This window comes from Panthera onca, chromosome D4 (assembly GCF_046562875.1).
Source record: "Panthera onca isolate mPanOnc1 chromosome D4, mPanOnc1 haplotype 2, whole genome shotgun sequence".
Taxonomy (NCBI): domain Eukaryota; kingdom Metazoa; phylum Chordata; class Mammalia; order Carnivora; family Felidae; genus Panthera; species Panthera onca.
Window position 1 is genome coordinate 90,917,360 of NC_138351.1, and position 23,533 is coordinate 90,940,892.

At 48.6% G+C, this 23,533-nt stretch overlaps 1 protein-coding gene across 4 annotated transcripts in view; it reads right to left on the minus strand.

Moving 5' to 3' along the window:
* Positions 1-23,533, minus strand: part of DDX31 (DEAD-box helicase 31) — a 72,792-nt gene that overhangs the window by 47,189 nt on the left and 2,070 nt on the right. For all 4 annotated transcript variants that reach the window (XM_078436314.2, XM_078436313.2, XM_078436315.2 and 1 more), the window contains exons 2-13: positions 19,514-19,770; positions 19,332-19,407; positions 18,346-18,389; positions 17,159-17,229; positions 16,119-16,183; positions 10,018-10,062; positions 8,620-8,661; positions 7,845-7,909; positions 5,905-6,024; positions 5,691-5,797; positions 4,438-4,673; positions 3,459-3,635 (exon numbers count right to left, since the gene is read on the minus strand). In XM_078436314.2, the coding sequence (XP_078292440.2) occupies positions 3,459-3,635; positions 4,438-4,673; positions 5,691-5,797; positions 5,905-6,024; positions 7,845-7,909; positions 8,620-8,661; positions 10,018-10,062; positions 16,119-16,183; positions 17,159-17,229; positions 18,346-18,389; positions 19,332-19,407; positions 19,514-19,770 (1,305 nt within the window). The remainder of the gene's footprint in view (positions 1-3,458; positions 3,636-4,437; positions 4,674-5,690; positions 5,798-5,904; positions 6,025-7,844; positions 7,910-8,619; positions 8,662-10,017; positions 10,063-16,118; positions 16,184-17,158; positions 17,230-18,345; positions 18,390-19,331; positions 19,408-19,513; positions 19,771-23,533) is intronic.

The window sequence follows — 23,533 nt, forward strand, 5'->3', positions numbered from 1 at the left end:
TGAGAGAGAGAGAGAGAGAGAGAGAGAGAACGCGCACAAGTGAGCACAAGCAGGGGAGGAGCAGCGAGACGGGGAAACATAGAACCCAAAGCAGACTCCAGGCTCTGAGCTGTCAGCACAGAACCTGACACGGGGCTCGAACCCACGAACGGTGAGATCATGTCCTGAGCCAAAGGTGGACGCTTCACCGAATGAGCCACCCAGACGTCCTGGAAATTATATATATGTTTTAAGTCAGAGGAAGAAACTGAGATCACCCCAGCAAAGCAGGCCCCCACCACGGGCAACACCCTTCGCAAGCGCGTAAACACGTGTTTTCTCAAAAAACACCGCGAGCTCTCAAAAAAGCTGCGTGCTCCTCCCACTGCTACCACGCTGTCGTGTCAGCAGAATACAGACACCCTCCTGTGCCGATCGACACCCCGAATCACATTGCCTCTCGTGGCTACCGAGGCTTCAGCTGAATGGGCACCGTCGTCCAACACCCCGTCCCTGGCAGCTGGGTTTGTCTCCAACTGTTCGCTCTGGCGCCCAATGTTGAGATAAACACCTTCCTAGAGCGACTGCCGGGTATGTATTTAATTATCCCTTTGGGCTAAAACCCTAAAGGCAGTCTTGCCGCACCGAAGAGCGTCCACTCGAGAGGCTTGCCGAGGGCACACTCAATGTGGGTTAAGTCACAGCACTGCGAGATGAGACTTGGCCGTGTCTGTCTGTCAGGGACAGGAAAAGGAATATAACCAAGCCACTAAAACTTGGAAAAAAGAAAAAAGGGAGGCCTCACCTTCCCAGTGAGGTCTGGCCCAGCCACCGTGCCACTGGGGCGCACCTCATTCTGGTCCTTCACCTGCATGTCATTCCATCACGTAACTGGAACCTCCAGGCACACCTCACTTAGGACAGTGGGTAACGACAACCAGCACGCCGAGGGCTACCAAGTCCCGGAGAGTGGCCTACGTCCCACGTGCCTGAACTTCACCCACTCTGCACGACAACCCTAGCAGTCGCACTATCGCCACACCCATTTCCAGACGGAGACACTGAGGCACAGAAAGGTGGAGTCACTTCTTGCCCAAGGGACACACAGCAATACCCACGCCCAGGGAGTCGTGTCCCAGAGCCAGTGCTCAGACCCTCGAGAGGACAGCTGGATTTGCCCAGCGTGCTGCACGCTCTTTGTAAGGGTCACTGTAGAGTCAAAATCAGAAAACAAATCAGAAAAGCTCATAAAAGCCTGTAAGACACATCCTACGAACGACGTAACACATTCAGATTTGAGGTAAGGAGAAAACGACCAAACCCGGAGCTTTCCTCACAGCTGTCAGGCAGCTGCTTTTTTTTTTCTTTCCTTTTTTATGTTTATTTATGGGGCGCCTAGGTGGCTCAGCTGGTTGAGTGTCCGATTTGGGCTCAGGTCATGATCTCACAGCCTGGGAGTTCGGCCCCGCGTCGGGCTCTGTGCTGACAGCTCGGAGCCCACAGCCTGCTTTGGATTCTGGGTCTCCCTCTCTCTCTGCCCCTCCCCAACTCATGTTCCCTGTCTCTCTCTCCCTCTCTCTCTCAAAAATAAACATTAAAAAAATTGTTTTAAAAGAATAAAGTTTATTTATTTTGAGACAGCAGGAGCAGGGGAGGGGCTTACTCTCTCAAAATAAACAAACATTAAAGATGAAATGTTTTAAAACAAAACAGACCCCAGCAACTTTTCTCTAATGCTGATAAATGTGGTCAGGGCCACTTCGACCATCAAGGAGACCAAACCAAGGTCATGTAGAGCCGTGGCCAGGGTGACGAGCCAGGCAGACGGGACCGGGACTATTTTAGCTTAGTGTGGGACAAGACACTTGGCCAGTAAGTCGAAATACAGAAATACTCCTTCCCACCTTCTGCCATGTCATGAGAAGGCCGGGAAGGCTAAGCACTCACCAGACGAAATAAACAGAACGCTAACCGTTCTGGAAAGAGACGGCAGTGGTAATAATGGCACCTACGTTCGTGGAGCGCTCGCGCACCAGGCCCCGTACGCAGCACATCGTCTGCGTTCACTGAATGAACCTTCACGCCGACCCCATCAAGTGAGTACCGCTATCACCTCCACTTTCGCGGCACGCCAACCGGGGCACGGAGAGTTGACACGCTTTCCTGAGGTCACACCGCCAGTAAGGCAGAGCCAGGACGAGCGTGCAAGCAGCGCGTCCCAGAGCACACGGCTGTGAGCCTCCTGCAAGACCAGCGCCCTCAGAAGGTGAGTCGATCGGACTGAGATCCTTTAACTACAGAGCCTTTTGCACGATCGATGCACATCCCTAGATCCTTCTGAGTCCACACCCGGCTCCCTCATTGTCCTCACGCCCGCCTGGCACAAGGCCTCTGGTGAAGGAGACCGAGAGGATGAGGCAACGAAGCTTTATCAAAAACCAAACGCTGTAAATGGCATTAAATTATGGAATCGACAGAATCCACCGCATCAGGGACCCTGAAGTTCGTAACATTCACAAGGGCGGGACGATTCAGGAAATTCCATCCGGTCCCGTGGGAAAGAAGCAGCTGGGTCCTTGAGTGACCTTGAGCACGCTCACTTTTCTGAGCCTGCACACTCTTAAATTATTAAACTGACAAAAGCGAGCACGAGAAGGGGGCTGGACCTGGCGGCTTTAACGTCTCCCTCAGCTCTAAAGGTGTGTTTTTTACAAACTGGAGCTAGTCAAGCCTTGCTCCGATTCCCGGTTGTCCTTCCCTTGCCCTGACTGAGCGCCTGGTCACCTCCTTCCAGGACAAGATGGCTCCCACTTGCAGGGCCCGCTCGTCCGCCTTCCACGCCGGCGCGCGCCTCACCCGGCTCTCTGCCCACCGCCTGGACGAAACGAGGGCTGCGCCGCTCAGAACCTAAAACCGGGGAGGCGTGACTCTCTCCCTCCTGAACGGCAGTATTACTCAGAGCTGAGACACAACTGAGACCCTGAAGCCCCTCGCCCAACCACGGTGTTAAGAGTGAAGGCGCTGTATCTTGTTGACAATGACAGCAGTCGCGCTCAGCAGTACCATATGGGATCCACAATTTAGCTCCATTAATGCTCTTAATTTGAAGACATCAAGCCCTAATTACACACTGGGTACTAAAAAGGCAAAACCCTTCCCTGGTGCCAGCTACTTAGTGGTACTCTGTTGCCTTAACAGCTGGTTGAGGCAGACTCGGGCCAAGCCAGGCCTCGAGCTCTCTCAGGTGGAAGAGGGCAGCTCCCGGAGCAAGAACACCCGGGAACAAAAGACGCCCTTGCCCGCACCGGCGCGGCGGTGCGATCTGTCCCCAGGTCCAGTGGGTCGCCCGCCCGCCCGAGGCTCGTCCCCTCCTCGCCCGGCGGAGTCCGAGGCGGAAGCCAGAGCGACCCCGAAAGGCCACGTTCACGGTCGTCAGACTCGGGCCTGCTCCCGCTCCCGGGGACGGGCGCGAAGCTCACCTCCTGCTCCATGTTGCCGTGCAGCCGCAGGAATTTGAATCTCGTGGAGGCAGATGGTGGCTGCCGTGACGCGGGGGCCCCTGAGCAGGCTGGCAGGGTCTGGAGGAAGAGGCGGTAATAGAACTCCACCAGCTCACAGCTCAAGAAAAAGACGATCATCTTCTGGTCTTTCTCAAACTACGTCGGTACCGAGGGGGAAAGAACCACCACACGCGTTTAAGATTAGGTGACCCTGAAAGGAGAACTTCTCTAAAACACGTCGTCGTGCTGGCCCGGATTTGGAAACCCAGATGACGGACAGCTTTGAATAATTAAAAAAAAAAAAAAAAAAAAAAAGTACCACTGATACCACATACGCTCCAAAGAGTAGATGAAAGGAAAGTGACACGGCTACGACTTCGGCCAGGCTTCCCAAATCTGAGCCGCGCAGATGCGCCATGGACCGAGGCCGTGCACTCCCCTTCTTCCCACCCACCCGTGGCTCGCCACACTTGCCCCCGCCTGGCTGGGGCCCCGCAGGCGGTACCTCTGAAGCTTCCTCCTCGAGCCCGTACACCCACTACTTTCCCACACCCCAGAGGAAGTTATCACGTGCGTCCAGTAAGCACAGAAATGCTGGAATCCTTAGAGACCAGGAGCACAGGCTCCCGTGTCTGCCTGTATGCAGCCGGTTTCTGCCACCTGTGATGCTCCCGGTCCTCCGTCCCAGCAGAGGATTCAGGTACACTTCATGTCGAATGTGACAGCTATCACTGACCTCTGGGTCTTTACCACAACCCCAGGATGGCTGACTGGTAAAGTCTGCATTTGCAAACACAGTTACAGTGGAAAACGTGTGTGTGTGTGTGTGTGTGTGTGCACGAGAGAGAGAGAGAGAGAGAGAGAGAGCGAGCGAGCGCGAACATCCCTCAATTCACTGCTATCAACGCCAGACACAGAGAGAACAGGACCTTCTTCCCTCAACTGAGCTGGTCCCAACCTTGCACTTCTGCAGGATGAAGGCCGCCAGGGAGACGAGCTTCAGTTTGCTGGGAACGAGTGTCACATGCTGATCAAGACTTCCTGGAATCGCGAAGCTATCCAGCTCATCGTCAGGTGGTAGAGGGGAAACCTCGGGAAGCGTGCCTCGCTCTGGGTCAGACTGCCCATGGTGCTGATCCAGGACAGAAATCCGGACCGGATCGAGCAAGCTGATATCAGCCAGCCGCGTCACACCTTGGAGCAAAGGTGAGATAGGCAAACACTGTGAAACCAGTCCCGTGTGGGCACCCCACACCCCACGCCCCACGCTTATGAAGAAGCTCCTGTGGGCAATACCTGGGCAGCAAGATCTGCCCTCTGGTCAATCGGCGGGGGTGGGGGGGACTGCTTCCACACCAGCATCTCTAAACTCTGGCCTAGGCAGGCCACTGAAAGGGACAGGAGCAGCTGTCTCCCCACCACCCTGAAAGGATTCTACGCTCAAGTAAGTTATGAAAACCCTGGTAAAAGGGTGTCACGGGATTCCTTAATCACAGGGTGTTGTGGGTTTACAAGGCTTCTCAGGATCTTTACTGTGTTCGCATGCACCATGAATTTCTAAGACAAGGGAGAAATACGTGGCGTTTCCCAAACTTCTGACCACAGAATCACGGACTTTCTCTTAAAATGAAGGTTACTTAAGATACACTTGGCGAACTGGCATACGTGTGCTGCAACAGGGCCAGTTTAACAAGCCAGACCTGAGAACGTGACAGCGGGGCTGTGTTGTGTGGGTGACTCTGGTGGCTGTGACTTTTCCAAGCCGTAGGGCCCCATCTGTAAAGGAGAGCTCAGAACGTCCATCTCGTGAGGACGGAAAGACAGAAAGGAACTTAAAGAGGTTCAGGGCTCTTCAGCAGAAGGGTGGGCTGAGAACACTCACAATAAAAAGCTCACGAAGCCTCTGGGTAGACGTGAGTCAGCCGTCACCTTTCCTCTCACCCCGCCACGAGCACCGGGAACACTCTCCTTACAGAGACAGCTCTGGACCTGCCCTGCCCTGCCCCCCACACCCCGGGGAGCATGGCAGAGCCTTGCATGACTGGCAGAGGGAGGCTGGGCCTGCAGGGCAGGGGTCCGGAAAGGCAGTCCTTCAGGGACACCGCCCTCCTGACCCTCTATCCCCATCGCTGAGAACCACCGCGGGCAAACAACGCCCATCACATCTAGATCGTTCCTCTTAAGAACAAAGAGCGTGTCTTTTCAACCCACCTTCTGTGAGTGTGGCCGACAGCAACACGTTTTGTCGTTGCTGGCACTCGGCATTCACGGCATTGAGTATCACTGTGATATCCTTTTCAAAACCCAAATCCAGGATTCTGTGGTTTCAAGAGAAGGGATTTTACTCCGCATGCAAAGTGAAGGCTGCAACGAGAGCACAAACGGCTCGCTGCTCCTACCGTTCATGCTTCCGGGCGAGGCTCACCTGTCTGCTTCATCCAAAATCAGCCACCGTATCCGACTAAAATGAATGTTCTTTGTGGATTTGATATGATCCACCAGTCGCCCAGGAGTCGAGATAAGGATATTTATTCCTTTGCGGAGTCTGTTTAAAATTACATATCATAAAAGTAAATCAAATGGGGCTGTATCAACAGAAAACACAGGAAGAAGGCACAGGAGGCAGATTCATTTCTAGCACCAATGTGCACAGCTTGAAGTCATGGCAAACAGGATGACAAATGGATATGAAGATACATTTGAGTTTCCATTTCCCTCAAAGTTTCTCTTGTCTAGAAGGTGATTATTAAGATCCGACATCGTATTAAAATCATAAATGCAGTAACTTTGAAAAGAATCTTTACTGTATAATCCGGTGCCCTTTAGCTGGTTCGTGGATCCTTTCTAGGACATTCCAGAAAGATGGTCACCTAGCCTGTTCGTTCTTGAAGGTTTCTGCGCCACGGAAACTCCAGTCTAAATGAGTTACCGCAGGCCAATGTGGTCTAATGGCTAGAATGGTTTCTTACACTGAACCTGTGTTTGTAGCCTCCATACAACGGGCGCCTAACTTTGTCCCACAGACTAGGGAGAATACATCTCAGTTCTTACTCCCAAACACCCTTTACTCCATATTTCCATAGCAATACAAGCTTCTAATTTTTAGCTGAGTGTATTTTCCAGCCTCTCTTGAAGTTAAGTTTGGTCGTATGCCTAATGTTCAAGCGATGGGATAAAAGGATAAAGGGAAGGGGCGCCTGGGTGGCGCAGTCGGTTAAGCGTCCGACTTCAGCCAGGTCACGATCTCGCGGTCTGTGAGTTCGAGCCCCGCGTCAGGCTCTGGACTGATGGCTCGGAGCCTGGAGCCTGTTTCCGATTCTGTGTCTCCCTCTCTCTCTGCCCCTCCCCTGTTCATGCTCTGTCTCTCTCTGTCCCAAAAATAAATAAAAAACGTTGAAAAAAAAAATTAAAAAAAAAAAAAAAAGGATAAAGGGAATATGCAAAACCCACAAATATCTCTGGAGGGAGGAGGGAGGATTATCTTTGTTCCCGCTGGCAGGGAACAAGATGTAATGGCTGGAGCTCTAGCAACTCGCTAAGACTATGGAGTACACTTAAAAATGGAAGCCTCACTTAATGGCACAAAGAGGCAGAAGGAACCTGGTTCCTGACTCCAGAGCCTCATGCAGGCCCTGGATGCGTTACCGTCAGGCTTCTTAGATGTGAAAGGAAAATACAACCGCCATATTGTTTGTGCCACTGCTGTTTGTTGTTGTCGTTATTTACAGCTGAACCAAATCTAACCAACACCTTTAGGTTTCAAGTTTAGTATTTACTCCTCAGTTACAAACTACAGGCAGAGCTGGGTGTTACTACTAAGCGTTAAGCTACAATACAATAAAAATGTTTCAAAAAGAATCCAGACAACGTGGGATTTATCTGTGGCAACGTTTTCTCCTGAAATTACCCATCACCAGTTCCTATACAGAATCAGGAATCAGTGTTTTGGATATAAAAAGCGAAGCGTAAAGCATTACATGTGAGTTTAGTGTCTCGCCTTTGTAGAGCCAAATGACAAGCCCCCAGACTCCCGATGTGCACAAAAGAGAGTCACCGAGGGGGCTGGATACCAAACAAGGGGGACCAAGGGATGCTGGGCGGGGAGAGAGGATGGTAAGCAGGTGGGGAGTATGGTTACCGACCACGTCGGAAGGGAACCCCTGTGGGCTCATCGGTATTTCCTAAGACAGCACCGCCTACAGGTGACAGGTCCCCACTGCCTCAATCTGTCCCTCCGCTCTGGGACTGGGAAGCACAGGAGGAAACAAGACTCTCTCCAGGTTTAGAAGGACCAGGTCTCATTGAATAGGAAGGCAGAACAGACAGACTCAGACAGGAACGGACCATAAACCAGGCTCCGCATACCTGGCCTTTTCGGATTTCTTCCTCTCTCCGCCCATGAGCACCCCAGGCACGATCCAGGTGAACGGCTACAGGAAGACACCAGATGAGAATCAGAGCAGAGCCCCCTTCCCTGCAGACACAGAGACCGAATCCAAGGTCTTCTCCCCTAAAGACGCTGGGAGGGAAGACCTAGGCTTCACTGCAGACGCCGTTCCCGGGCATCGCCCGCCCCAGTGACGGGCAACAGCCACTTAAGTCACAGCTCCGGAACTGGCTCCCGGTGCTGTGAGAGGAACAGAGGCTTTCTCAGGGATTCAAACAGCTTCTCTGCCTTGCCCCGTCGAGGCTGAGTGGAGAACACATTTGACCTAAGCACAGCCCTTCCTTACTCCCCACCCCTGACAGAAAGAAGGACAGATCAATTCTCGGCTTGGCAGGCGCTGGCTCTCCTTTCTTAAACCCGACGTGCAGCTTTCTGCTAGCTTCCCACGTGCTCACTTCGGTTATACCTGTGAGTCTCCCTGCGTGCCTTGTTAGGGACTATGGTGAACAGATTACAGGACTCCAAGCACCAGGAAACCCCAGTAATCTAAGCTAGAAATCGGCAGTTGGTCAACTTCAGATCAGTCAAAACCTACAAACTATACCTGGGGAGAGCAGAGACGCCCGCCCAAGCAACAAAGCGAAATTAAAATAATTCCTTGCTTTTTGAAAACAAAGGTAAGACTGGCAGACTTCTCTTTTCTCAAAAAGTCAGGAAAAAAAGGTAGAAAACTGGACTCGTGGCCCGCCTTACCTTAAGCAGTTTCTGGACAGTGTTGAAGCTTTGCAGAGCCAGCTGTGAGGAGTGAGCAGTTACAGATACTGAGCAAGGTTGTTCCCACCCGCCCCCTCCGCCCCCACCTCCCCAATCTTTTAAAAAAAATTTAGACAACATGAAGTGATCAGATCCCAACCTGGACCTTAAGTTAAGATTTCAGGAAAAAAAAAAAAAATCTGATCCACAGAATCTTCTCAGAGAATATACCTCGCTCTCAGACTACGTCTGAAAGCTGCCAGTTTGGAGACTTGGGCAGAGAGGCCGCGTCCATTCCTTGGACACACACAGAAACAGTGTTGTGTGCTCCCTCTGCTGGCTCAAATTCCCAGAGTGCCACACAGAGAACCACGAGCCTACGGTGCACGTGGATGGGGAAGCGTGCAGCATCGCCCTGGACGTGCCTCTCTTTAGGAAGAGAGGAAAACAGAACGTGCAGGAAGGAGTCCCCTGAAGGAGCAATCGACAGGCGAGCCTCTGGGCACCTTGCTTTCAAGGTGGCGTCAGGTATCCTTCAAGTACGCCTCACGGAGCACCGAGAGACGGTCACTCCCGAGTTTATTAAAGGAACAGAATCTAACAAGCCCAGTGGAGACCAGAGGAAGTGAAAATTAATGTAGGTTATAACCATTAACCACCATAAGAAAGCCTCAACACAATCCCTTTATCCAAGCGCATGTACAGAGTTCCCACATGCTTAGTATTCACGACGCGTCCCAGGGAAGTAGCAAGTTTGCCGCTGTGAAAATTTAAATAGCTCCACGCCTGCTCCTTCCCAGGACTGAGCTGAGAAAGGGCACTGCAGGCTGTGTAAGGCTGTGTTAACAGGCTGACTGGAAACCTCCATCTCCGCGATCAACTCTCCGCAAGGAAGTGATTAGCATTTGATAGAGAAAACCGGTGCCCTAATCTACACTTGCCTCCGTAGGCAAATAAACTAGATCAGACAGAAGAGATTCCCACCAAGACCGAAGAAAAATGTCTAGAAGCTTAACTTGCAAGAACAAGTAAAATTCTTGGTACCATGGCCTCTTTAAAAACAGTTCACGTTAGGGCTGACTGCTCTAATTTTTAATTAAGCTATAAAAGAAACAAAAAAGTCTAACAATGTCATTATTTTAATTCCTTTTAAAAGGACAGAGGCTTATCGTGTCATTAGTTTTTAGACACCAGGGAAATGCTTTTCCATACTTAGCTTATGATTTTCACAGAGTCTTTGAATTTTTCTTCTTAACAGGAACCAGAGGGATGGTCCCAGGCCAAGGTAAGGGTGCAGCAGGGAGAAAAATGGTAAAACCCACTTTTAAATTCGAACGGGTCTCACTCTCAGAAGGAAAGCACTTGCTTAAAAGGCGTCCTGACAGTGAGGCTGCTTACCTCTCTCGTTGGCACCAGCACCAGGGCATAGGGGCCATCGCTGCGCTGTGGACACAGAAGGAAAGAAACACCATGAGTCAATGAACGAAGGTCACGGGACTCCGGTGGACAGAACCCGAGGGCGGCCACTCGCAAACATCAGAAGCGTCTCATGAGAGAAGGGGACTACGATGCCCACTACTCTTCTCATGCAACCTTGTTCTAAAGGTTCTGCCTTGGGGCGCCTGGGGGGCTCAGTCGGTTGAGCGTCCGGCTTCGGCTCAGGTCACGATCTCGCAGTCTGTGAGTTCGAGCCCCACGTCGGGCTCTGTGCTGACTGCTCGGAGCCTGGAGCCCGCTTCGGATTCTGTGTCTCCCTCTCTCTGCCCCAACCCACTCGCATTCTGTCTCTGTTTCTCTCAGAAATAAATAAACATTAAAAAAAATTTTTTTTAAAGATTCTGCCCCATGCGGTCAGACAAGAGAAAGAAAATACGTATAAAACTGGAAAGTAGGAGACAATTAGATGACAAAACTGACAAAATTGATTGACTGTCATCTAATTGATGACATCTAATTTAGGACAGTTTATCCTAAAAAACAAAACAAACCAAAAATCTACTACAAGAAAAGACAACTCAGTCAAGTAGCTGAATGCAAACTTAATACACACAAATTACAGCCTTCTGACATAAAAAAGTTAGAAAATACAATGGAGGGGGAAATCACCCAAGAGCAGCAGCGGGAACAACAGGAAGGCTGACAAAAAATGTACAAAATGCTTGTGACAGAAACTGTAAAACCCTTCTGAGGAGCATAAAGTAAAATGTGAATAAATGGGAAACCATATCCTATTCTTGGATAAGATGGCTCCTTATCACAAATGAGCCAATTGTAAGTCAACCCATTAACGTAACTCGACCCTAAGAAAGCTGCCACAAGTCTGCACATATACACACGCGCATATAAAATAACACAGATGCACAAGCTGACTTCAAAGTTCCTATGAAAAATCAACGTGCAAGAATAACCAAAACATGTCCGAAAAACAACAGATGTTAAAACGATTTAGAACTACCATAACATAAATAATGGACAGCAGCATACAGAGATCACAGCAGCAAACCGAGTCTAGAACAGAATCAAATACACGCAGAACTGTATGAAATAAGGTGCATTTTGCATCAGTAGAGAAAAGATAAATTGTTCAGAGACTTCACAAGCAAACAAAGTTAGAGAAGTTGGAATTAAGCTGGCCATTTTACAGACGACATAAATCTCAGAAACTATACAACATCAATACATTTTATAACATAAAAACTTTTAACTTTAGAATGGGCAAACAGTGACTAAATAAAATCAAGTAATAAACGACAAAACGAGGGGAGAGAAAGGGCCAGTTTCCTTCACATAAGGCCTATAATTCAATGAAAAAATGAAAACAAAAAGACCACAACGACTTACATAGAAAAATGGAGACAGGACACAAGTAGCTAATTTACGGACGTGAGAATTCAAGACATGGCTTTTACACATGCAAAGAGATGCTCAACTCCACTGTCAAATGAGCAAAACAAAGCAGCCGATGGTGTCACTAGGGCACGGGTGAGCAGGGACTCCTGTTCCGCCGTGGGGAGAGCGCAAAGTGGCTTAACCCATTTGGAGTTCAGTGCGGGGGGCGGGGCGCCTGGGTGGCTCGGTTGGTTAAGCATCTGGCTTCAGCTCAGGTCATGATCTCACGGTTCATGAGTTTGAGCCCCACACAGGGTGAGGTTCATGAGCTTGAGCCCCACTTCTCTCTTTGCCCCTCACTCACTTGCACCCTCTCTCTCTCTCAAAAAAAAAAAAAAAAAAATTAAAAAAAAATAATAAAGTTCAATTGTGGCGTTATCCACAGAATAAAAATGCCGCTCCCACCGTCAGGGGTTTCTTTAAAAGATACACCCGTAAGTGTACGTAAAAAAGTAAACTATTTTACAGACTGTATTTGTAACAGTCTCGTTTGTAGTGAAATACTGGATGGAAGGGAAGTCCTACCAGTGAGGGGCTGACGCCCTAACTCGGGGTACCCCCACGCAGTGGGACACCAGACGGCCGTGAAAAAACAAGGCACGTGGGCACGGTACTGCTAAGAAGCCATCCCAAAGCGTGTTAAGTGAGCACCAACCAGCAAGGCACAAATATCATGTACGGCAAGCAACCTCCTGTGTTATCCCCCAAACACCACAGAAAGAAACACAGAAGCTCTGGCTGAGGGGGAAGGGGCCTGTGCGCCCCCGCACTCGCTCTCTCTGCAGAGACCAGCCCTGGGAGGGCCACCAGACGAGCACAAGGGCATCGCGTCCCCAGAGAGCCCTGCCATGCGGGCGACAGGGACTGCGAGGACTGACTTCTCACCGTGTATTTTCTGGTACTCTTTTGATCTTGTAACGCATACACTGTATCTAAAAATATACGTGTAAAAAAAACCAAAAAGTAGCCTGAGAAAGGCCCCAAAGTCAGCGGTGACCTGCACCTCCAAAGTGCTCACAGACACTCAGGACTTAATCAAAACCGTGTCAGGGCAGAAGCTAAGTGTGGATTTAGAACAGGTTCAATTACAAGTATGGATTTCATGTTTTGCATTGGAAACATTTACCCACAAGGAGGAAAGGATTTGGAATTCAAACTCGAGCCGCCTGTCCTCGACGTCAAGTCTGCGAGGCTGTGCTGAGGCCCAGGCAAGAACGGTAAACATGTTAGTACAACGGTATCAGCGTGCCACAGTGTGACGTTACGAGATTCTGACATTTCAAAAGGTGTTACTACACGCAGAAGAAGAAAGAAAAATCAATTCCTCGCAGGGCAGAAGTGAGCAAAGAAGGATGGTTGTGTTGTTTAAAAAAAAAAAAAAAAAAAATCAGAGCCCAAATAACCGAAAGAGCGAAAACACAGAAAGGCAATCCGTTCTCATTCCATCGCCAAAGTAATTTAAGACTCTGCTGGGGGCCTTGAGCTTCCTGCTCCCTCCAGATCGGTTTTTTACAGGTCAAATCATTTCACAATGAACTCCAAGGGTCCCTATTGAATATTATTTGAAACGAGTGAATTAAATTTGGGCTTAGAGAACTCTTCGTACAGAAAACTTCAGTCTTGAATAGAATGAGCCGTTACTGACATTAAAATACACGCGGTAAAGAAAAACCACCACGTGGCTTGTGAACGTCTCTGTAGAGCAGCAGAGAACATCACTGCCTTGCAAACCAGCCCCGCGCCCACGTGGTGATGCTTCCCAAGCGTCCGCGTGCGTCCGCTCAGAAGCTCGCGGCAACCCCTGCGGACCGCGCTGCCGTCGGCTCCACCCCACCGGTGACGTCACCGAGGCACAGAGGGATGGAACGATTTGCCCGAGGACACGCTCAGACCCAGGACACCGCCTGCCTCAGGTACGGGATCCCACCTCTCTCGTCCTCGGTCCACGGGCCTATGAGACGAGACGGTGGGGCTGGAACCACAGGACCCGTTCCCGCTCAAATAGTCCCAAGCTCTTCAACGATACGTGTGTAAATAACAACCCGCTGCTCTCAGGGAACTGTCCTAACACGTATAAACGGATGAGACTTTACCACATCGTTGCAATACTTGGCCTTTCCTCTCCAGCTGGGTAGCGGTACAACGCCAAGTCCTTTGTATGAATGATCTTACTGTGAGGTGCCCAATGGGAAGAAAACATTGGTCACCTGTAGGAAATACATTCCTCACTCGTACACGTCAGAGGAAATCGGTATCAGCAGTTCAAGTATCTTTCTTGTCTCTTCACACGCGCGCGCGCACACAGTACTATTTATGCAGCCAGCTCACCCAGTACATACTGTTTTATCCTCTGCCCTTTTTTTTAAAAAATTTTTTTAACGTTTATTTATTTTTGAGACAGAGAGAGACAGAGCATGAATAGGGGAGGGGCAGAGAGAGAGGGAGACACAGAATCCGAAACAGGTTCCAGGCTCTGAGCTGTCAGCACAGAGCCCGACGCGGGGCTCGAACTCACGGACCGCGAGATCGTGACCTGAGCAGAAGTCGGACGCTCAACCGACTGAGCCACCCAGGCGCCCCTCCTCTGCCCTTTTTTGATTAACGTGTAAAAACACCTGTCAAGTTCACAAAGAGTAACCGAAAAAAATACCAGTTTTAATGGCTATGTAAGGTTCCATCACTTGGATGTTGTGTAGGATTTCAGGGTTTTTTTTTTAATTTCTTTTTAATCTTTACTTTTTTTTTCAAGAGAGAGCGAGCAAGCGAGCAAGCATGAGTGGAAAAGGAACAGAGAGAGGGAGACACAGAATCCAGAGCAGGCTCCAGGCTCTGAGCTGTCGGCACAGAGCCCGACCTGGGGCTCGAACTCAGACTGCGAGATCATGACCTGAGCTGAAATCGGATGCTCAACCGACTGAGCCACCCCGGCGCCCCGGACTTTGGTTTTATTGATTTAAAATTATGTAAATAAATTTTAAGTAAAATTTAAATATTCACTTTGAAATGAATTTAAGCTTACAAAAAATTACACAGATTATACAATGAACTCTCTTCTATCCTGCTCCCAGCTTCCTTAGGCAGTATCGATTCCCAAAATCCCAGTACAAGGATCAAACCCAGGAAATCAACGCTGATAAGCTATTATGAGTGAATTTATCTACAAACTGTACTCCTATCTCACTGACTGACTTATTAACATCCTTTCCCCAGACTAGGATCCGATTCAGAACCACATGGTTGCATTTAGCCACTACGTCTCCTTCACCGCTTTTAACCAGGGGCAGTTCTTCAGCATTTCTTTGTGTTTGTTTTGTTTTGTTTTTCTGTGACCATAATACTTTTGAAGAGTAATGGCTAGTCACTTTGCAGAATGTCTCTTGATTCGGGTTCGTCTGATGCTTGCTCATGATTAAATTTGGGCCAGAAAGCCACAGAAGGGACGTCGTGCCCTCTGGGCACCTATCTGGAGGGAGGTGCGTGAGGTCAGCACATCTGCGCACTGGTGATGCCCACGCTGACCACCGGGGTGAAGGCGGTGACAGCCAGGCTTCCCCATCTTCCCCATCATAGAATTGCTGTCTTCCCCTTTGGGATTAAGAGGGGTCTTGTAGGGAGATGCTTGGAGACCCAGTAAATATCCCAGTTTTCATGCCGCTTTCATCCACTCCTTTCAGCGCGTGCCGACCCCTGTGGGGGCGGTACAACTAAGGCATCTGCCAGATGGCGACATTCTACTTCCGTCACTTCTGTGGATGTCCGGAGGAAGTCTCCTGGAAGGAAGGCCTTTCCTTCTCCCGTTTCTCTATTTATTCAGTAACTTATTTGTATCCGTTTGTCCCGGTGGGCATAGGTTTTAGCCCCTGGGCTGCAACCCAATGCTATCGCTACTTGTGTAGTCCCTCAGTATCAGGCAGGCTTGGTCCACGCCTAACTCTGTGTGTTCACACGGAGAAGAAAAGTAACCAATCAGCTCTCCTCAGCTGCTTGTGCACCCACCTCACCTCCTATTTCAGATCTCACCCTGTCCTTCCTACTGAGGATAACCAGGGACATATCTGTGGGACTCTGGGCGGGGTTTTGAGATGATGCCTGTGCCTCCGGAGCCTGGCAGTTAACTGGCCTCCTGGGGAACCCAATTCTGGCCCCTGTGGCCCAAACGCTAACTAAATGCGCCTCCCAACTAAAGACAAGACTCCACCATTGTTCCCGAGCCTCCATTTCTTTCTGTAAAATTAGATGAACAGAAATACCTGTAACTCGTTGGGCCTGGGGAGGTGGGGGGAGGGGCGGCGGCGGCTAGGATTTGAGAAGATGACACTTTGGCAAAGCATCCGGCACAGTGTATGACACACAAGGAGCATTGATTTTACAAACGCTCCCTGTTGGATGTGCTGTGATGATTACAAAATACAGTTATTCTATTCTACTCTGGGCACAGTCTTCAGATGCAACATGTTTACAGGACATAAACATCAATGAATGAATTAAAAAAGAGGCAAGAAAACAACGCTAAATGAAAACAGAGTCTTTTGGTCCCAGTGGTACTGCTTTGGTTCAGTTCCATGGTTGCTTACGTACCATGAGCAGTAAAAGAAACACACTATACTCACCTGTATTTTTGATTTCATTGCTTGAAGAGACTGGACCACAGGGATACAGTAGGCAAGCGTTTTACCTTTTAAAAAAGTACAGAAGCAATTAAAATCACAGGCCCTAGAAGATGGAGGGAGGGCGAAGGCAGTAAAGAAAACGGTCTCTGCTATCTTTGGGCAGCACTAAAAGCCAGGGACAGGAAAAGTGTTAAGTCCTACATCCAAGAGCGGTAAAGGCAGCATCTGCCCCCCTGCCATGACTCCCAATGTTGCTCTGTGAACGCACTACTTCCAAAACACCCTGCAGCTTCAGCTCCTTTCTCCAGCCAAGAAGGGAGACAATGACACATTTCCCAAGTTACACAAAAGCTCAACTGGATGACTATCCTTCAAAGCCAGAAAACTCCTCCTCTAAAGTCATCCTTAATCACTCCAATGAGCCTCCTGGTCAAGTGAATGATGTGGGCAGCACCGAGGTGTTTAGAAGCCAGTCTGAACCCCAGAGCTAGCCTCTAAAGACCAGGAAGAAACCAAGGAATGGCAAAAGCCACCAGGTGGGTGGCTGAGCTGGGGGGAAGTGGAGAACAGCTGATTAGCCCCATGCAGGGCACAAGAGGCTCACAAGAACACGTCTACAGACGATGTGGAACAAGCAAAATCTGTGCTCCACATTGCAGCAAAACAACTAGCATCCAATCAGTGTGTGCTCATGTTGAACCATGCTTTATTCTAAGAAACTATTTATCCCCCACTGGAGGGAGGACGGCAGCTCGAGCCACAGACGGTGGACTGGGCAGAGCCCTGACAGAGGCTCTGCAGAGCGAGAGCAGAACCTGGCCAGGTCCGGATCACTCCTGATCACAGCACCATCAGCCACCCCCTTCCTTTCGCCGCAAGAACAAATTCAGGGCCCTAATCGAGAGCAAGCATGGCCTCCCCTCCTCCCCCCAGAAAGCAAAGCAGCCGCCACCACAGATAGCCATCTCGCGACGTGACCTACAAGGTGACTGTGGCCTTGGTAGCGGGGGAAGAAGGACAGAAGTTAAATGATGACTGACCTGAGCCCGTCTGAGACCTCACCAGAGCATCTCTGCCCTCCAGCAACACGGGAATACTTTGCTTCTGAACGCTTGGGCCACCCAAAAGAGAGAACACATGCTCGTCGGTAATGTTTTACCCTGTCGTGTTTACAGGCAGAGAAGCAGGACACACAGATCGCAACCGCCCCCACGCGTCGCTTGTCTGCCAACTGCCACCCTGGAGTATCGAGACATTCGAGCGAAGTTGCTGAGGAGCTTCTGACGGCTGGAGGAGTAAAACCTCAATTAAATTTCTGGAACTCAGTTGAAAATGCTGAGGCAAGCCAGAGCCTGGCCATTCTGGCAGACTGATTTAAAAAAAAACAAAAAACAAAGGGACAGGCGTGGTGACAAGCTGGAGCTACCACGAGAGCATAGCACACATGCACCTGCCTCCCGTGGCAGACGTTGTGGGAAGAGTCCCACGCCAAAGGGTACAAGAAATCTCGTGAGCCATCCTGATAGCCTGGAGCTCTTCGCACTCTCCAGAACACCAAGGTGCACTAGGATGTGTCCACATGTGTATTTAAAAACAAACAACAAAAAGGGCACAGAATTCATTTAAATTTGGTTGATGAAACTGAATAAAAAAATTGGGGAGGGGGCTCCTTATTTCACTCCTCAATACTCATCAATTTGCACCTATGAGTAAAATGTGATGACTAATAAAATGTAAACACGCATAGGTGCTCACAAAAAGGAAGTTCACCTCTGCTCTACACCTTTTACTATTCCGTTTTCCAGAACCGTCATTATTAAACATTCAATAAATTTTTTCAATATCCCGCTCTATCCAATCAAATACCTACTCCTGTCTTTTTGGTTGCCTCTAATTCTTACTAGTAAACAATGACATGAGAAATTTTGCATCGTGGACATGTTATTCTCAGGGAAGCATGGACGGCAGCAGGATCACATGGAGACCATCATCTGGACCAGTTTAGAGCTGAGAACAGGAGTAGATGGGGACTCAGCCTCTCCATTTAACAAGTGAGGGAACTGAGTGGCTAAGTGATGCGTCAGGCCCTCGATGGGCAGCAATCTGGCAGTGTTCTCTAACACCAAGACAAAAATGTGCTCTGTATGCCACAGATAATTCAGATCTCATCTGGTTACAGCCATCCAAGTTTTAAGAAAATCAAGACTGGCCTCGAACCCTTCCTTACCTGGTCATGCTAGTCATGTTTAAGACCGTATTTATTGTGGAAATCTAAAAGAGAACACAAAAAATAAATATTTTTAACTTCTGACTTTTTGGTAAAAACCCATTTAATGAAAAAAGAAGATACTGGGAAAAAACTGATGACTATGTTCAAGTCAAGTTCTTCCAACCCGGTGAGTCTCGCCTGGGGGTGGTTCCGCTCCACCCCTGCGCCCACACAGGTGGCAACATCTAGAGAGATTTTTGGTGGCTACAAGTGGGGCCAGGGACACCACTGGAATCAAGTGAGTAGAGGCACGGGTGTTGCTGGACATCCTATCACGCACAGGACAGTGCTCATGACAAAGAGTTATCCATCCCCAAATGCCCACAGCACGACCCTGCTCGATGTCCCTGCTCAAACCCGTAGGTGCGAAAACAGCTTACGTAAGGCACCCTGAAGGACTAAGTGAGCTGTGACCACAGGAGCAAAGGAAAACCAGATTCCCTAAAAGTTAACGCATTTTTCACTCCTTACTCATAAATAAGAGCAGAAACTTCACTCATGGTTAAATTAAAAAAAAAAAAAAAAAAAGGGCCCATCTGTTTGTAGAAAACGTGTGTTAAAACAGCCCCGTCTTCTTCAATTCTTTGTAACAGGCTACCCTTGAGACACAGATGCCAGCTCAGTCCCCTCTCCCATCCAGATCAGCCTCCGCGTCCCATCTACCCATGACTGGGAGCCTGTCCTAGGCACATTAGGTGAACTGTCTGGCCTAATTTGAATTAGGTGAGGGGAGTGTTTGGTTCCTTAAAAAGTGGGTGGGGATGGAGGTTGGGACAGTGAAGAGTAACGTAAGCTCACTGGGATTATCCCAGAAGAGCGTCTCATCAGTCTGACTTCACTCAGGTAGCTGGGAGCAGAGATAACCACTCTTTTGCTCTCTAGACATTCCGAATGAATAACCACATCGAAAAAACCGACCACACGAGACACTGAGAGCTACTTACTAAATGTGGGTGGAGGTCCAGTTGGTGAAAAGCGTCTGAGGTGAACACCTGTTCTTGCACCTGCTTTACTACAGGTCTGCAAATGACGAACAAAACCCGGGCATCAGTTCCAATCAACAGAGCAAAAGGCGGAATACACTTCACTCCTCTTATTCCCGAAGTGCATCTGTGCCTGAACATACCTGTGGAGCTCTGGAATTTCGGGGTTGTTTTTAAATAACGAAGAAGTCCTAATGCTTGGTTTCTGCTCTCGGTTTTTACCGCTCACACCAACCAAAGATTCATTCGGAGAAAATGTTTTCTGTGCCTTCCCCTTAAAAGTCCTTTGTGCTTCTTCAGCAGCAGCTTTCTTGGCTGGGAGAAACGCCGCCGCGTTCCTCCGCTTCGCTGGGGGAGCCTCACTGGATGCTCGGTACTTCCTTTTGGTAGCCTCTGCTTGCTGCGTTGTTCCCAAAAGGAAAGAGCGACAAGAGATGCATTAGTCCATGAAGACAGACCTCACAGTGAAGCCTGACTGCCCACAGAATTGCCTCTCTCCCTGCAGAGATCATTACGCCCCATATGTCGAGCAACAGTTTAGGGTCTGCAATCAGATTCTTTGACTCAGCTTTTTTCCCCCCCAAAAAGAAAAAAAAAGACACCAAACCCCCAAACATCTCGGCTCATTCATCCCCTAGACCTCACCATCCATCTTAACTATCAACTCAACCAAGATGAGGGTAAGGATAGAGAAGGGAGAAACCTTTTGGGGGCTGAACATTACCAAATGGGAGTCTCCGTTAAGGGAAGAGAGAACCCACCTTGTGAAGTGTGCCCGCTAGATCAATCCGTTTCCCTGGATGTCCATCTACACAACAAGAACAGGGGAGGGGAGCGCATCCTCTCTCTCCACCAACAAAGCCTGTTGGTGACTATACGTGGGAGGCTGCATCCCAGCTCATGCCCAGGAAGCGGAAACCTTCATTACCGCTCTACCCCAGAGTGCTTGGATCGCTGTCACTCTCTCCCCTCACGCTGCTCCCCCAGATTCAGATGGCTTGGAGACGTTTCCTACTCGCCGTTTCCATTCCAAATGAGAATTCTACTCCATCCATCACTTCTACCACAATTATTTCCAATTCTCTTTGCCTTTCAATTCCCCATCTGATAGTCGGCTGCAGGCTACAACGCTCGATATTTTTTTTTTGCCTGTTGCTTCTCATTTCCATAACATGAATCTGGCTACCTGCACCATGTCCAAACTTCTCCTAAGAGAAGCAGCATCCAATTTTCTTCGGAAAAAAATTTGTTTTCTTTCTGCCTTCTCTTCCAATTTACACACGAATACAAAAACATCCCGTGAGTAGCTAGTGCTTATTATCCTGGTGTTTTCATTTCTCTTGGAATGGTATTCTCCCCTTAGCTTGAAATGATGAATTCCATTTACACATCAGCTTGCTTTAGCCATGACTGTCAGCTGCAGGCTAACCTACCAATAACATAGCTGTTTGTTCCTGGCACCACAGGACTCCTGGACCCAAATAATTCAATAAATACAACTTTGAGTATTTAATGTTAATAAAGTTAAGTATTACTAGTTAGGTTAAAAATAACCTTCATCTTACAAATTTATTTTTACAAAGTCCCAAGTTCATGAATGTTCAGAGTAAAGAAACAGATGAAGTCAAGTTCCGGGTCTGCTGAATCATTTGCAAGGCAGACTGAAATGTGCAGACTTTCCTTGATTTATGGAACTAGGGACTCTCAGAGCATAAAAAGGCCTGAAGGCCACTCCCACCATGAACAGACTTTCTACCACCGTCCCCCAGATGGCCTTGCAGTAGGCTTTGCCTACACACCTCCTCTTACTGCTCTCCATCCACCAAGGCAGACCGAATTCTAGGGGTTAGGAAGCGGCTTCTGACGTTCAGACAAGAGCCGCCCCCTTGATCATCTCTCTACTCGTCTGAGGTTTGCTTTCTGCAGCAACACAAAACAAGCTTATTTCCTCTGGGACATAACATTCCTTCACACATCGTGTAAATCTTCTACTTTCTTCTTTGGAATAAATATCCCAAACAGGACATGAACTTTCGATCCTTTATCATCCCAGTCACCTATTATGCTCAGGTCAACTTTTCTTTAAAAGCAAGTATTCAGAGGGGCACCTGGGTGGCTCAGTCGGTTAAGCTGCCGACTTCAGCTCAGGTCATGATCTCGCGGTTCGTGAGTTCAAGCCCCGCGTCGGGCTCTGTGCTGAAAGCTCAGAGCCTGGAGCCTGTTTCAGATTCTGTGTCTCCCTCTCTCTCTCTGACCCTCCCCCGTTCATGCTCTGTCTCTCTCTGTCTCAAAAATAAATAAACGTTAAAGAAAAAAATTTTAAAAATAAAAGCAAGTATTCAGAATCAAGCACGGTATTTCACAGGGTTTCCACTGCTCTTAGGCTAAAATTAAAAAACCTGTAATATGATCTACAAAGCCCTCTAGAAGCTGGCCTCTGCCCATCTCACCAGTCTCAGCTGTCCTGATCTTCCTTAATTCCTAGAAGGCACCATGTTCCTTCCTCCCTCAGGGCCTTTGCACATGCTATTCCCATACCCATGTCTCCAACCCTCACTTTGGCTGGTTAACACATACTCATCCTTCAGATTGAGGCTTACTGGGTCCTCAGAAGAACCTTTCCTGACCTCTTCTCTCCACGTAGTCAAGCCAGGGTTCCCACTCTTGGCTCTCCTGGCACCCTTATTCTTCTTTATAGCACTCAATACAACAACAAGCATAAAATGTAATTTGTTATGTGGTGTCCATCTTCCCATTAAACCACAAACTCTGTAAGGAAACGGACAAGTCTGCCCAGTAGAGCATTGAATCCCCTGTATGAACTCATGTCTGCACAAAGTAAGTGCTCAATAAATACTTACAAGATGAACAACACCCAATAGAATTATCCCTCTCCATAGGCCGGACACTATTCCACTACTTGTTAGCTTTTCTGCCCCACATCCACAACACGTTCATTTAAAACACCCCACTACATAGTGGCTATCAAGTAGCTTGATTCTGAACACAAGGCTGGACAATTAGCCAAGCCCTTGAAGAACTCACAGATTAGTGGAAGAGATCAACGTATAAAACCACAAACTCAAATCTGTGTTTGTACTCAGAAAAAATATACACACAAAGGGTCGTGAAAGCACAAAATAAGCTTCCCACGGCCTGTGGCAAGGGGAAAGGTGGCCAGGAGACAGAAGTGCTTCAGGAGGTGGCATCTGAGCAAAGAACATACCTGAATCTACTAAAACATCAGCTTGACAACATTAAGCAAATCACCTTCCTCTGAGTCTCCGGTCCTGCACCCGTAAAACGAGGGGGGTTGTGGCAGATGACCTTTAGGAGCCCACCTGGGCCTAAAAGCCTAATACTACGCCTCTGACATTAACAAATACACTACAGCTCAGGCAAGACGCTAAGTACTTAGGTGGATCATCCAATGTATCAATACAGGTAGTGCTATCATCCCATTTTAGGATGAGACCACTGAGGCAGCAACAGGAGGTGACTCGTCCCAGGGTCACCAAGCGATACAGGCTTTGCTCAGGCACTGATTCCACAGCCAGGACTCCTGAGGGTTGTGCTATAATACCATTTTCTAATTCCAGCTGGGTTAGAAAACATCATATACAGCTTGGTCCCTCTTTTGAGTTGTTTTCTAGAAGGACATACACCAAAATGTTAACCGGAGTTATATCGGAGTATGGCAATTACGGGTTTTTTTTTTCTTTAACACACTTCCCAAATTTCCTACAATAAACTTGTATTAATTGAATCATCAAAAAACATTTTTAGAAAGAAAACATTCTACATGGTGTTATAAATAGCATAACTTACGTTGTTGAGGCCTTTCCAAGTTCAGAATATTAGCTACTCATCCCAAATTCAGGCCACTGGCAAATTTGATCAACGTATCTATAATTCTCATTCAAGACATAAAAAAGGTAGATGCAGACAAGGGCACCGCAGACCCTTGTCATGACCTTATTAATACATATCCTTTGACGCAGTGGTCCAGGCAATCATAAAACCAGACACCCTATTTTTATTTATTCAACTCACTCAACAAAGTTTGGGGATTTGGGGGGCGCCTGGGGGACTCAGTCGGTTGAGCATCCGACTTCAGCTCAGGTCATGATCTCACGGTCTGTGAGTTCGAGCCCCGCATCAGG